Raw genomic sequence first — 16,770 nt, 5'->3', positions numbered from 1 at the left:
TGGGAAAAAGTGGACTGAAGCAAAAATTTTAACCAAGAAACTCAATTTTTAAGTACAAAAATGGCCGTAATTCTGACAAGATGCATAGCAGAGTTATGGTTCTTGGCTAATATAGTCATCTAATAATGATAAACAAGTGTGCAAAGTTTCAAAGCTGTAGCTTTAAACGATGGACCTAAACAAAAACTTTTACCAACGCCGACAATGAAGTGATGGTAATACCTCATAGATTTTTTTCAAAAATCAGACAAGCTAAAATAGCCGAAACATTTAGTAAAGGGTGGTAAATGCTTCCATTTTGGACCCTTACTACATGTGAATAATTTACTAGGCTAAAATTGTGTGTATAAATAGTGTTCAAACACGATTTTGCTACAAATTATTTCGAAATGGTAAGTCACCACGCTCCTTTGTTTATACACACCAGGACTGGAAATGGTAATATGTCTTTCGGAATAGTTCCACTAGGACGTGAATGATAGTGAATTATTCTGCAAAGCTAATAAACTTAGTGTGTGTGTAAATCTATTAAAACAGTTAAATGCTACATGTATGTGACATTTCATTCGGAACATGTTTTTATTAATAAGCAAAATATTTTATCAAATATGAAGAAACATAAGAAGCGTACATGGCGCTAAACCCTATGTCGACATAATGTCAACATAATATTTTTGTGATGATTAGAGCATTGTTAGTCATAAATTAGAATAAAATATAAACTTTAAACTATCTCAGTATAAACTAAAGGATCTGCTGAAACAACAGTATTCTGCATTACGATATACAATCATCAACCTTTACTCATATATACATACCATAACTTGCAACAATTGCTGCATCTAGAACTAACCAGGTATGTTGCCTACAAAAATTAACCAGATATGCTGCATACCTGAATTTAACAGACATGCTGCATACCTGAATTTAGCAGACATGCTGCATACCTGAATTTATCAGAAATGCTGCATACCTGAATCTAGCAGACATGCTGCATACCAAAACTAAGCAGACATGCTGCCCATCAAAACTTAACCAGACATACTGCATACCCAAACTTACCAGACATGCTGCAAACCGGAACTTACCAGACATGCTGCATACTAGAACTTAACAGACATGCTGCATACTTGAGCTTACCAGACATGCTGAATACCGGAACTTACCAGACATGCTGCATACCAGAACATACCAGACATGCTGCATACCTGAATTTAGCAGAAATGCTGCATACCTGAATCTAGCAGATATGCTGCATACCAAAACTAAGCAGACATGCTGCCCATCAAAACTTAACCAGACATACTGCATACCCGAACTTACCAGACATGCTGCATTATAACCGGAACTTACCAGACATGCTGCATACCAGAACTTACCAGACATGCTGAATACTGGAACTTACCAGACATGCTGCATAATGGAACTTACCAGACATGCTGCATACCAGAACTTACCAGACATGCTGCAAAATGGAACTTACAAGACATACTGCATACAAGAACTTACCAGACATGGTGCCTACCAGAACTTGACCAGACATGCTGCATAACAGAACTTACCAGACATGCAGCTTACCAGAACTTACCAGACATGCTGCATACCGGGACTTACCAGACATGCTGCATACCGGAACTTACCAGACATGCTGCATACCTGAACTTACCAGACATGCAGCATTCCAGAACTTCCCAGACATGCTGCATAATGGAACTTACCAGACATGCTGCATACCAGAACTTCCCAGACATGCTGCATAACAGAACTTACCAGACATGCTGCATAATGGAACTTACCAGACATGCTGCATACCGGAACATACCAGACATGCTGCATAATGGAACTTCCCAGACATGCTGCATACCAGAACTTCCCAGACATGCTGCATAATAGAACTTACCAGACATGCTGCATAATGGAAATTACCAGACATGCTGCACACCGGAACAAACCAGACATGCTGCATAATGGAACTTACCAGACATGCTGCCTACCAGAACTTACCAGACATGCTGCATACCAGAATTTACCAGGCATGCTGTATACCAGAATGTACCAGACATGCTGCATAATAAAACTTACCAGACATGCTGCATACCAAAATTTCTTTGGAGACATCATGATGTTATCTCTCTGGTGACAGATTTCCTAAAATACAATGAAAATGTGTTATTGAAAAATAACTCCATAGTCATTGTACAGGTTCTGGGCATATGATTGTACTATAACTGCAGATTCTTCACAAGGCAAAACATTTGCTAATTTTACAATTACATTTGGTGCAAGTGGTAGATTGCTCAGCCTGTATGCTTGGTCCAGGTGAACTTAAAATCATCCAGTTTGAAAACAATGGAATTACCTAAAGCTATTCTTAGTAATGAACTTTACTACAAACATGGATTTAGTTTCAGAGAAATACTCAAAAAACAAACTCTTGTGACAAAGAACAGACCAACAAGAAAAGGTTAATATATCTCCAGAAATGGAAATACTTTATACTTGATAAACCGACAAATATATTAAATTAAATAACTAGGAGACAGAATGCAACATTTAGTAATTAAAGGCACTAGCCTCCAGATTGTAAAAAAAATTAAAAGAATTTAAGGCATCAGAAAATTAATGCTCATAATATTTCTTAAGAGTGCACTGAAACATAACTTCTGACAGACTATCCCGTGCAGAAATATTTTCCTGTTCTCAGGAAATCCCAGGATTATCCTGGGATTCTTTTAGCAAGCCTGCAAGAAAGTCCTGAAGACAGGACTTCAACACTAAAAGACAGGACTTTTGATAGAAAAATTGTCCTATGCACAGGAAAAAGACAGGACTTTTTCTAAAAGATACAGATTGAAAAATGGTAATTAATTTGAAAGATGATCTTGTAATGGTCTAGTAAGTTAATTACATCCTGGTGTTGAAGACCCATGTTTTGGGAGAAACTGCATCATTAAGCACTTGTGCTGTGGTGTTGCCAGTGTAATAGGAATATATTCTATACTTGTGATAAGTTAGCAAATTATTTCTGTATAAACTTTTAGAAATAATACATAATGTATTCCTTCATTTAATGATTTTACAAAACAATGTTATTTAGAAAGTATTTTTCTTTAAAATTAGTCAGAAATGTCTTATTACAGTTAAGGATATCTGTACATGTTTCAAATTGATGAAAGACAGTTTCACTCTGCTGAACAGATCATAGAATAATAAGAGCTTTTTGCTCAATATGAAGCTCATAATTTGATGATTTAAACTAAATATTAGTATTTTCGCCTAGATTTCTTGCCACAAGTGCACATATTTGAGCTGATTTTTAATGTGCCAAGAAATTAATATTTCTGCTATGACAGATTGTGTACATGATGTATCCTTTTATCTATAAAATATTTTTTAATATTAGGAAATGATAATCCTTGCGTAATACTCTTACTGTTCACATAAATTTTATTGGAATTTAACAGTCAATTTCTTAACTGTATTTCCCGCCAAAGTGAATTTCAATTCATGTTTACAAGATTCTAGGGTTTCCTGAAGACAGGACAATTGTCCTGAGATTTCCTGGAGACAGGACAATTCTCCTGAAATGTTCTGACAACAGGAATTCCTGGGATTTCCTGATGACAGGACAATTGTCCTCGGATATCCTGACTTCAAGAAGTCCTGGGATTTCCTGAGAACAGGACAATATAATAAATTATAGTTCTGATGTCCTGTTTTTTTCCTGTTCATAGGAAAATCCTGGGATTGTCCCAGTCCCATTTAATGGTGTGAAAAGTCCCAGGACTATCCCAGGAATTCCTGAGATATTTTCAGGACATTATCCCAGGATAGTCCTGGGATAATCCCAGGATTTCCTGTTCTTTTTTCACACGGGATATGTTAAGAAAACACATGAGAATTAGTTGTTTTTACCAATTTTTACAATGAAAATTGGAAAGCGTTTATAACGCTTTACTCAAGGTAAACTGCCTTAATTATAAATATCTATATTTAACGTGTGTTATACACAAAATCCTCCATAGCAGTATTGTTAACAACAGCAGAAAGGTTTATATTGCCGCAGTGACCCACTTTTACCTTCATTTGGCATTTTTTAAAGATAGTTTAGAAACAAAAACTCATACATTGTATTCTAATGTTCATAATACATGTGTGACCAAACTTAAATTTTAAAGAAAGATTATTTTTAGCAAATATTTTGAGGTCAGTGCCTAGGGTTTGGGTTAAATTAAATAGGGGTCCCAGCTTAAATTTCAAGTTAGTACTTATACTCCAATGAAGTGACAGTCCCTGTTATATTTTAAGGCACTAATATGCACATCAGTGTTACGCAATATCACATGTCTGTACATACCTGTTAACGTCACATATGCTTATATGCTTTCCTGCATTAAATTATTCAATCTCAGAATGGTTACCAGCTCTTGTTTGGCCCTGTATCATTCACCTGAGATATTCACAATTCCAACCATGGGTACAAAATAAGACCTGTACAATTAATCATGGTTATCTTGGATTTGATATTGTGACCTAGATTTAAATCTTTGATGACCCTGATTAGAACTTGACCTTGATCTTTCATTAAGACAAACATTACGATAGTTTCATTCAGACTGAGCCAATATTGTGACCTCTACAGTGTTCACAGTTCAGTTGCTGTAGACAAAATATGACACTGAGCGATGTACCCTGAGCTCCTATTGAGAACCAACTGACCTTACGCCAGTGTTGATTGACAGGTTCCAACTGACCAATCAGATAACAGAACTGATAAGCCTTGTTGTTAGCCGCCATTTTGTCAGTCAAACTTAGTGCCGGACTCGCCAGTCAAAGAATATAAATACCACCGAAAAATCGTCCAAAATGGTTACGACACCTTTACATCAGACACAGGGAAGAGAGTGTAATACTAGAGCGCTCGCCTTTTCCAAATCCACTCTCAGACCTCGAATATTGTCAACGATGTATCAGGCTCTGTGGACGTCCTCAAGAATAGTTGATCTTAAAAATCTTATAAGAGTGTTTAAAAGCAAAGCAATTCGACTTAGCACTCATTGTGTTATAACGTTTTAATTATTTCATTTAAATCAGTGTAAAATTCTATGAAAATTAACTTTCTTATTTAACAAAAGTGCCTAGTATTCTTTATTCAATAGTAAATATATTCCATCAGTTACCAGAGTAACTGGTATGTACTGATACGACACAAGTATTTAATGTTCTATATTATTTGAATGGTAACGTGTAAATATTATGCCTTAATGTACTGGAAACATGATTTATGCATTTTTTAAGGTTTACATCAATCTCCCACTGGTGTATGTTAAGTCATACCTGGGTGATAATACAACAAATAATAAACATGATAAAAAACTATGATTAATATAAGATTTATTTTTAATGAGTCTAATCAACAATTTTCCAGGCGCTCAAAGTTTTGACTTAGCACTCGGTGTGTGCTTTCGTTCTAAATTTCATTTTAATAGACAGCGTAAACTTCGTCTAAAATTCCAGAAAAAATAACATATTTCCTATAAAGAAGATATGTTCTTAAACAAAAGAAAAAATACATTCATTCTGTATACTTTATAAAGAAATTTGGTAGGCTCAAACATTGTTTTAAGCTGCGATGCGCCGGTATATGTCTTGAAATATGAGTATGGACTATATCATCGCCTTGGACTATATCTTATTTATTTATCATTTACACGTTTTAATTCTAATAAGAGAACTTTCTTTACTTATATTTAAAACACATCATGTCTAAGTATTAGACATTAAATGCTATGTATCTGAATAATGTTGAACAATGATATGAGCATCTTAAATGAGTTCCGGTATTTCGAAATCCGACGTTTCTTAAATGACACAAGTGACAATTTTTACATGTAAATAACCTTATTTAATCTATCTAATTATTCTGAAATAGGATTCAGAATCCACAGTCTGATTTCAACCTTAATTAATAAAAATCAATTTTCTAGTCTGCTTCATATAGTCATACCCTACATGATTTCCGGGAGATCAAAATTTGACGTTTCTATAATGAAAAAGAAACGGACAATTAAAAAAAATCCACAAAATCAGCTATAATGGTTTCAGAGATTTCCGTCTTTTTTACGTGTTTTCCGCTCGGCCCCCTGCCTTGTTTAGTATTCCTCATACTCGGGTGCAGTTCCCAGCTTTTAACAACAACGTATCGTTGTTTTTTGTAGAATTTATGTTTCGCTACAGAACATCCAATTATTAACGTGTTTTGTGTTTTGTCTTTTCACTTTAGAAATACGTGTGAATTGAGGTAGCGTACGCCGAAATAAACTAGAATGTCCGGCAAAATATTTCTGCCGTCGCCATTTGATTCCTTTGTTTGTCAGACCTAGCATGAATTGTTCCCCCTGAAAACTGGTAGGCGTGGCTACAGGCTATCTGGCGTAAGGTCAATTGTGTTCAGGTGAGCTAATAACTGCAGAAAAGTAGAACAGATTTATCTAAAATGGCACAATTTTCTTAACTCATTAATACCTACCTGCAGCCATGCCGCTTAATTACTTGCATCAATTTTCCTATACATTCCTGAGCCACTTATCAATTTATCTGCTTTGTATGCCTGTGGATTTTCACTGATAATCAATAATCGATAAGATCTAGGCATCCTTTGATCAATATTAGGGACAAACATCTGTTTATAACAGATGAATAAAACTGAAATTTTCAAATCTGATACTAAAATTTATGATCTATTCAATAATTTAAAATACACTATTATTTTAATTTGCAAAATTGTTCCACAGGCTACTGAAGTAACAAGAATATGGACAACTGCAATATTCAAGAAAGATTTGACATAGAAAAACAGCCATTATTTGATTATTTTATATTTACTCAAATACCATTTATTGCTAAACGTTAAAGCAAATGACATTATAAAAGAACAGATTTATGCTTTATTTAATAAAATTAAAAATACTGAATCAAAAAGAAAGTCTCTGCAGTATAATAGAATGTGAAGATAAAACAGGCAATACCTAGAAATAACTTTCTAGTTTCGATATTTAGTGGTGAGTATATTAAAAATACATGCTTAAATAATAAATATTTTGATTATTTCGACCGCTTCCAGGTTTTATAAATCTTTAGTGTAAAATATTTCATTGGTTGACTTTGACAGCAGTCCAATCATTTGAACTCTTACAAACGTAAAATCACGTCACACGGCATACAGTACTATCAGGCAGATAGCGCATTTATGCGATCCTCGGCATACACGCCTGTTATATTTTGACGGATAAATACGACATGCGGTACTCGATAAGAGTTCAAATGAACGCATAAATGCGATCTGCATCCTTAATGAGTTAAACACTATAAGATTCTTTCACTGGTTGCAGCTGAAGATGGGAATATTCCACTTAAGGGTAACTGTTTATGTAGTAACTCAGTAGAGCCCCGTTACTGCCTAAATAGTTACACTCAAGCTGCATATTCCCATCCACACATACAGTGATAGAATCTTTGTTGCATGCCATATTTAACCAATAATAGAAAAAACAAAATCAAACAATGTCTTTCTTTATATTTTCTTACAGTAGTGTATTTACACATTAGCATGGGAAATCAACGTCCATAAGTAGGAAAGATGTCATAACATTTCAAAGACAAATAAGTTTAGTTCCAGTCATTTGCAGGGTGTACGATGAAGTAACATCACTGGAAACCAAAGTCTGGTTTGCAAACCTATCTAGAAACTGTTAAGAATAACGTAACAAAAAAACTTACAGCTGGTCTCGGTGGTTCACCTTCCTCTGTTGGGGCATAAACTATATCATTATAATCTAACCATCCCTTTTTTGGACCAAACTTCGTCCTGTAGCTCTCTTCTGGGTCATACAGTTTATCCCGTTTACATGATGTAATATGAAAATTGCGTCTCTGAATTATTATACAAGTTGCAATTCTGTTAGACCTAAAATGATAATAAAAAAAATCATGAGCTATCAAAAAAATAAGCCATTTATTAGGAAAACCCAATTATTTCATGATAGACACTGAATAAATATTTAACAACTTTTTACGCAGAACAGATTCATTAAGCACAAACTGGAATGTAAAATCATCAATTCATACAACAGACCCCAGAATAATAAAATAATAATGAGAGACAAAGAATATGTTTATTTAGTAACCCTTTAGAATGTTATAAGTAAACATCTATAAGTTAAACACTCTCTGAGGTGGTTATCAGGAATCAAAGTGGAGTATAATACACTGCATTCTGCATCAAAATTAAGTGTTTGCCCTCAGCTGAGCTAAAGTCATATATGTCATTGCCTTTAAGTATTCTTTTATTTATAACAGGAATGCATTCAAAGTGTATGTGGCTGCTGCTACTTATGACCATAACTTTATTCATATTTATGTTAATTATCTCAATGAAACAAAGAATTTTACCCTTAAGAAAACTTGATTTTTTTCCCAAATTTAACAGGTAAGCTCATAAAAATGTGAAAATAAGGGGTATATAATTGTCTGTAAAATTGCAGTGGAAAAGGTGTTCTTAAAGGCTCCACAAATGCCCCAGAATGCAGGAAATAAAGCCCTGAATTTCAAAATTTTCCTGCGGGAGCATGCCCCCGGACCCCCCTAGCTGGTAGGCTACTTTTCTGTTTGTCATATCATATGTCTTTACACAGTAACACTAAATAATTTTATGTAATTTTTTTTTTTTTTGCGGGGGTGTGGGGGGGGGGGGGGAATAAGTTTTTAATTTGTTGAACAGACTGAAACAGAAAAATAGCCTACCAGCTAGGGGGGGTCCAGGGACATGCTCCCGTGGGAAAAATTTGAAATTCAGCTGGGTCGGCTGGTGTCCTATATATATTCTATGCCAAAATTGGTTGAAATGAACAAGTCGAAAAATTTCACTCAAACTGTGGGCAAGTAGCTTTAACATTTAGTCTGCTGGTGGCAGATGATTTTGCCCTTGTGACCAGTGCAGATCAAGATCAGCCTGCATAGACGTACGGGCTGTTCACGGTCTGCAATGATCGCTATTCAGTCAATAAATTTTCAGGGAACATCCCTTCAAATATTGCCCAAATTGAATGATGGGTCTGTCCATTTTAGAAATTTAGCAGGAAAAAGGTTAATTTTAAGGGATGTTTATTAAACTTGAACTGTGACAACAACCAAAACTACTTTCAATACCTGGTTAATATTTCTGTTAGCTGTTTCAAAGCACCAAACCCTGAAAACAGAAACATTAAAACATGACAGTATAAGACAAAATATGTGTCTTCCGTGCAGGTCATTTACACAACTTAAGTCTAAAACATGAAGAGTGGGTACCACACCTGTTACAATATATGACCCCTACTTTTCTCTTCATTTTTATAACAGTTTCAGGATAATTGATCATAATTCCTCAAAATAAAGAAAGAATTTGTAGTCTGAAATGTGTTTCTGTGAAAACTGTCCATTTGATACACTAGTAAACTGAACAAGAGGGCAATCTTGGCCCTTAAGGTCGCTCACAAGAGTAACATACCATAACATTGTAAACATGTTTGTCCTAGTGACCCAGCTTTTGACACCACATGACCCTGTTTTACGCTCGTCTGAGTTTTCAAGTCGATGAAAATTCTGACCAAGTTTCATGAAGATTGGAGCAAAAATGTGGCCTCTAGAGTGTAAACAAGATTTTTATTCATTTGGCCTAGTGACCTACTAGTTTTTTACCTAACCCAACCCAATTTTTAACCCGTTCGAAATTTCATGGTGACAAATATTCTGAGCAATTTTTAAAAAATGTGGCGTGAGTGTAAACAACCATTTTCTTTGATTTGACCTAGTGACCTAATTCTTGACCCAACATGACCCAGTTTAGAAACCATCCATGATATCATGAAAAAAGAAAACATTCTGACAAAGTTTCGTGAAGATTGGAGCAAAAAAGTGGCCCCTAAAGTGTAACCAAGCTTTTCCTTTGATTTTACCAAGTGACCTAGTTTTTGAACCTACATGGCACAGATTTGAAATCATGTAATACTTCATGATACCAAACATTCTGACCAAGTTTAATGAAGACTGAATCAACAAGAGCTGTCTCCATAGGATGACACATGCCCCCGATGGCACTTTGAATGAATAGTTATGGCCGATGTTAGAGTTTAGGACCTTTGACCTACAGACCTGGGTCTTGCACGCGACACATCGTCTTACTGTGCCACACATTCATGCGTAGTTATTTTAAAGTCCATGCATGAATGACAAAGATATGGACCGGACACGCCCATCAATGCACTATCATGAAATATGACCTTTAACGTCTAAGTGTGACCTTGACCTTTGAGCTACAGACCTGGGTCTTGCGCGCGACACGTCGTCTTACTGTGGTATCCATTCATGCCCAATAATCTTAAAATCCATGCATGAATGACAAAGGTATGGACCGGACACGCCCATCAATGCACTATCATGAAATATGACCTTTAACGTCTAAGTGTGACCTTGACCTTTGAGCTACGGACCTGGGTCTTGCGCATGACACGTCGTCTTACTGTGGTACACATTCATGCCAAGTTATTTGAAAATCCATCCATGGATGACAAAGAAGTGGACCGGACACGCCCATCAATGCACTATCATGAAAAATGACCTTTAACATCTAAGTGTGACCTTGACCTTTGAGCTATGGACCTGGGTCTTGCGTGCGACACGTCGTCTTACTGTTGTACACATTCATGCCAAGTTATTTGAAAATCCATCCATGGATGACAAAGATATGGACCGGACACGAAAATTGCGGACAGACCAACAGACCGACAGACGGTTCAAAAACTATATGCCTCCCTTCGGGGGCATAAAAATGTGGCCCATAGAGTGTAAACAAGCTTAATCTTTGATCTGACCTGGTGACCTAGTTTTTGACCCCACATAACCCAGATAAAATCTCAATCAGGATTTCATGGAGACAAACATTCTGACCTAGCTTCATGCACATCCAGTGAAAAATGCAGCCCCTATTGCATATGCAAGGTTTATCTTTGATTTGACCAGGTGACCTAGTTTTTGACCCCAGATGACCCATAACCGAATCTGACCTAGATTTCATCAAGAAGATCATTCTGATCAAATTCATGAATACCCACTGAAAAATGCAGCCTCTACTGATCACACATAGTTTTTCTTGATTTGACCGGGTGACCTAGTTTTTGACCCAGGATGACCCATATTCAAATGTTATGTAGATTTGATTAAGACAAACATTCTGACTAATTCTCATGCGTTTCAAACTTAAAATGTGGTCTCTAGAATGTTAACAAGATTTTCCTTTGATCCACACTGGTTATTCGGGTACCTACTCGTGTGAGCGATACCGCCCTCGTGTGATTAATGTACATGTTGGTGAACAGGAAATTCACACCTATAACAGGTAATTATTCTGTATTTTATTGAAGATTTGAAAAGTTTTAGTATTAAATGTGTAAGATCATACCTTAACTATATCCATGTCAAATATCTATCTCATATGATCTGAATAACTGTGAAAAGAATACGTTTTTTGTCGCAGAAATGAAGATATTTTAAGGCGATGGTATATATTTTCACGATTAATAGTATTATTCCGGATTATACTGGGAATTTTCATTAGGAAAATGAAAAGCAGTCATTCTGTGTATTAGCCATTGCTTTTATTTCACAAAAACTAGAAGCACAGTAAAATTAGATCGATTTTTTCGAAGACAGTGTCTAGAAAATAAGATACCTCTGACGCTGTACCATGGTACCATCCTCGTTGTTTCTGTCAATCCAGCGGATACCGTCCTCGTTAGTGAAATGAACATTACATTGACGCAGACCCCTTTTCTAAAATTTAGCGTTAATATGCAAAGACCAGCTAGGATGAAGATAAAACTTTGGTGTTTTATACCCTCCAACTACTGGAAGCTGCCTATCCGAAGAAAAACTCACATAATTTCTTCAAGTTCGCTTTCAAGATCCATCTACATAGACACATTCTTAGGTGTATTTTCAATTGAATATTGCGACCGTACGTTTTGTCTTGTTATTATGTCTCCCACCACACAGTGATGTGGGAGACATATTGATTTACTCCAGTCTGTGTGTGTGTGTGTGTCTGTGTCTGTGTCAAAGCTTGTCCGCACTCTAAGTCGAACATTTCTCATCTGATTTTCCCCAAACTTGAACAAAACGTGTTTGACCATGAGACCTTGGCCAAGTTCGATAACTAGCCAAATCGGTCTAGGCATCTTGGAGTTATGGCCCTTGAATTACCAATAATCGGCCTTTTTACTCTTGTCCGCACTCTTATTCCAACATTTCTCATCCAATCCTCACCAAACTTAAACAAAAAGTGATTGACCATGAGACCTCAGCCAAGTTCAATAACTAGCCAAATAGGTCCAGGCATTTTGGAGTTACAGCCCTTGAATTATTGAAATTATTGAAAAATCTGCCTTTTTACTCTTGTCCGCACTCTAAGTCAAACATTTCTCATCCGATCTTCACCAAACTTTTACAAAATATGTTTGACCATGAGACCTCGGCCAAGTTCGATAACTAGCCAAATTGGTCCAGGCATTTTGGAGTTACGGCCCTTGAATTACTGAAAAATCTGCCTTTTTTCACTTGTCCGCTCTCTAAGTCGAACATTTCTCATCCGAACTTCACCAAACTTGAACAAAATGTGTTTGGCCATAAGACCTTAGCCAAGTTCGATAACTAGCCAAATCCGCCCAGGCTTTTTTGATTTATGGCCCTTGAATTACTGATTGGATCCACTTGTCCAGACCATCTAATTGGATCCACTCATCTAAGAGTCTAGACATTTTTCATAGGGGCAGTTGTGGGAGACATGCGCTCAAAAGCATCTCTAGTTTAAGTTGTTATGGGGTACAAAATGTTTGCAACAAAAACAAAATTAAATTTGTTCAGAAATTATATGATTTTTGTCAAATATTGTTAACTTCGTTTTGAGGAATAAAGCAATTATTCGGTCGAAAATGTGCTTCGTTTGAGTAGTCGAAAGAGTCAGTAGTAAACAGATCCTTGTTTCGCCATTTTTTGTGAAAATTCGTGTAGAACAAGACATTAGTGCATTAATTTCACCTTTTTATTGCTGGAATACATAATACATGAAATGAGATGAGATATGTTTATACATTTCACATAGTTTTGCAGATCGAAACCGAAGTAGGGGGTTTATTGTGCGGACAGGAGCATATAAGCACCATTTTAGGGTAGCAGACCACAACTGACCGGCATTTTACTAGGAACTATTCAGCTCCCTCTTTATTTTTATCGTTACTTTAACTTGTGATAGAACTTTCATGAAAAATAGGTGTTGGAAAAAGTGATGTCCTATTAAGGTAGATAAAGAGGGCATGAAGTTTAGTAGGTTTGCAGGTTTGTCGAGCAATTCAAGCCCCGAGCAATTTGCTTATCATCCAACTGTTGAAAGCAGAGCTAAAATGGTGGGAAATGAAAAGAAAAAAAAGAGAAATTTTGCATGTTCTTGGTAACCATTTGTACATTATTTCAAAGTTATTACAGCTCGTCTGATACTTAAACTTTAACAAATATAATCTTACCTGTCTTATAGTCTGTTGCTAATTCTGTATTGCAAATGGTGATTATGAATCTAAAGGCAGTAAATTAAAGTATAAAAAAACAATCTGCTCTTAATTTGTACCATTATATATTACAAGAAAGCGTTTGATTCTGTCGATCGTATGTGTTTATGGAATAAATTACTACAGCATAGCATTGATGGGAAAGTCTTTAAGGCTGTATATTATGCAATATATGATAAAGCCAAATCTTGTGTAAAGAGTGGCCAAAGTCTATCAAATTTCTTTATTAACTCAACTGGTGTACGACAAGGTAAAAATTTATCACCAATATTATTTTCTGTTTTCTAGAATGATTTAGTCTCAAATATGTCTAATTATTGTTCAAGACTAGTGGAAATATCAAACAATGTATAGGACCTGCTAAGTTATGATATTTCAGAAATGTCCTTCAAGCTATTTTTGTTACTTTATGCAGATGATACAGTGTTATTTACAGAATCTTAAAATGTTTTACAATCTGCATTAACTTTGGAAACTTTCAAATAATTAATTCATTTAAAACTAAGGTTGTTCTTTTTTAACGTGGAAAAGTACATTTTAATAAGTCTACCTTTTATTATAATAATGCGGAACTTGAAGAAGTAGATGACTTCATTTATCTAGGAATTAAATTGAACTACAATGGTAACTTCAATAAAACTAAAATATAGTTGGTTGACCAAGCTAGAAAGGCTATGTATGCTCTGTTGAAAAAAAGTAGGAAGTTGCAGCTTAGTATTGATTCACAATTACATTTATTTGAGTCTGTGGTTCAACCAATATTATTGTATGGATCAGAGGTATGGGGATGTGGTGATGCTAGCATTGTTAAAAGTTTTCAGCTTAAATTTTTAAAAACATTACTGAAGGTTAAAAAGTCAACACCTTAGGTCATGGTTTTTGGTGAGCTTGGGGTATTAAAATAGATATTATAATTAGAAAAGGAATATTGAACTACTGGTGTACAATTTATTAAATGATAAACAAGAAAAGATAAACTGTGTACTTTACAGGTTCATGTAAAGACTCCATCAGCAAAATGTAAATTATTGTTCGTGGATTTCATGTGTAAAAAAAAATCTTTATAACAACTTGGATCTGCTGAATTCTGGTTGAATCAGTCAGTACTTTCACCAGTGTATTTCCGCAATATTCTTATTTTAGAATGTCCCTACATTGATTTGGACAGAGTAAATTATATACCAAATGACTTTCAACTGTTAAATGTAATGTCATTTCAAAGTTTATTTCAAAGTAATGATAGTACTCTTTTTAAGTTAGCATTGTTTGTACAGAAAATACTTCAAATTTTTAGGTAGGGGTAGGTTTTTGTCACTGGCAGTTATTTGCTGGCCAGTTAAAACAATGTTTTCAACCTGGTTAATTCTAAATGTACACCATCTTCTATTTTTAGTTTACAAAATATTTGTATTAGATCTATTATGGCCGTACAACTACTGTTTTATTTTATGTATTAGTGTTTGTTTTGTTAAATTTGTTGTTATTATTTAATGCTGATACCGCATTGGCCTAGTTATAAATAAAGGCTTGAAATCTTGAATCTCACAGATTTCCTCCCCAGACGTACATTTTAAGTTTACAACCGCTGTGAGGAGTGTTTGAACAAACAATAAAAAGAGATAGAATCTGATACCAAGACTTCCATATCTGCTTCTGTTTCTTCAGTTACTCACCTGTAAGACACTTATACAGTAGTGTATATTGTATGCACTTGTAAACAAGTCACCTTATTAGCACTACCTTAATGGAGGGTGCGCCTATGAACAGAGGTGAATATTACAAGATACGATAAATGGCAGATTTATGAAGCCGGAGCATCTCCCTAAACGACTACATACCCAGAGAGAGGGTCCACTTTCCCTTTCAAGGAGAAAAAAATGGTCTATACATAAGCACTTTTGCTCGGTGAGCGACAAATTTGGTCGTTTTCATTATGAGACTGAAGGAGAAAAAGAAGAACTTTAAGAAGGCAAGATGATAGAATGCGTAGAACAGAGGGTGGGTGTGAGGGAAGATTTAATCTTTGTGAAATACTGTTAACACGGTCCACTCCCATTCTTTGCATCTTTAAAGTTAAAATGCTTATCAAATAGATCGACTAAAGCTCGGGTTTCACATTTCCAGTTCTTATTTCTAGATCATCAAAACAATTATTTAGTGTACATACCGTATGCGGAAGCAATCGCCGTGGGGAGTTTTATTAATGTTCATTGACATAACGAGGATGGTACCCATGTGCAAACGGGTAGGTATCTTTGTTTATTTTCATACATCGTCAGAGGTACCATCAAAAAACAGCAACAGGATGCATATAATTGAAATTTTATCAACAAAAAGAACTTGCAGGTACATGATCCAAACGTTTTGTAGTTCAGTATGAATAGTTCTACCAAGGTGAGTGGCAAATTCAGTTATCTCAACTTTAAACAAAGAAAAATACATCCCAAAACGTCAAAATACGTAATTTTCGCTATATTTCTTCAGATTTTATAGTCATATCAATATTATTGAGGACTGATATTTTCACCATTGCGAATTAATACATTGCCTCGGACGAATCTGTCTTTAAAATGTTCAACATTCTTAAATATGTGTCATACGTTGGCATTGTTTTTATATACCCTAAACAACCTACATGTACATTAATCTCACGAGGGTGGTATCGCTCATACGAGTAGGTATCCGAATAACCAGTGTGTGATCTGGCCTAATGACCTAGTTATTGACCCCACATGACCAAGATTCAAACTTGGCCTGGAAATCATCAAGATAAACATTCTGACCAAGTTTCATGAAGATAGGGTCATAGATGTGGCCTCCAGAGTGTTAACAAGCTTTTCCTTTACTCTTTTAGAGTTAGAAAACCGGTTCCAGACAAATAAGTTCGCTGTCTAGGGAACCGATTCCGATTCTCTAGCCATTGCTCTTAAAATATATATATTTTTTAGCAAAACCTGATTACTTTGAGCTCGCTTTGAGGCTTTGCCTTATTTCATATTATACTATCCTGGCATCATGTGTTCTCCACAGTCTAACAAAAATAGGCATATTTAAAAGATAATTAAAGGTCCACTACTAAAACCCGAACGAGTATTATATGAAAACCAGAGTTTGT

At 35.4% G+C, this 16,770-nt stretch overlaps 1 protein-coding gene across 2 annotated transcripts in view; it reads right to left on the bottom strand.

The window, feature by feature from the left end:
• Positions 1 to 16,770, bottom strand: part of LOC123558013 (39S ribosomal protein L22, mitochondrial-like) — a 34,470-nt gene that overhangs the window by 9,605 nt on the left and 8,095 nt on the right. Inside the window, exons 1-4 of one of the 2 annotated variants that reach the window (XM_045349881.2) lie at positions 11,768 to 11,807; positions 9,208 to 9,247; positions 7,780 to 7,966; positions 2,083 to 2,148 (exon numbers count right to left, since the gene is read on the bottom strand). In XM_045349881.2, coding sequence (XP_045205816.2) covers positions 2,083 to 2,148; positions 7,780 to 7,966; positions 9,208 to 9,247; positions 11,768 to 11,792 — 318 coding nt within the window. In that variant the 5' untranslated portion in view covers positions 11,793 to 11,807. Of the gene's footprint in view, positions 1 to 2,082; positions 2,149 to 7,779; positions 7,967 to 9,207; positions 9,248 to 11,767; positions 11,808 to 16,770 lie in introns of those variants that run through there. The other variant, XM_053544404.1, reaches the window with a different exon arrangement.

The sequence above is a fragment of the Mercenaria mercenaria genome, chromosome 5 (assembly GCF_021730395.1).
Source record: "Mercenaria mercenaria strain notata chromosome 5, MADL_Memer_1, whole genome shotgun sequence".
Taxonomy (NCBI): Eukaryota; Metazoa; Mollusca; class Bivalvia; order Venerida; family Veneridae; genus Mercenaria; species Mercenaria mercenaria.
The sequence above is the reverse complement of the archived record's forward strand: the minus strand, read 5'-3'. Positions and strand labels throughout refer to the sequence as shown.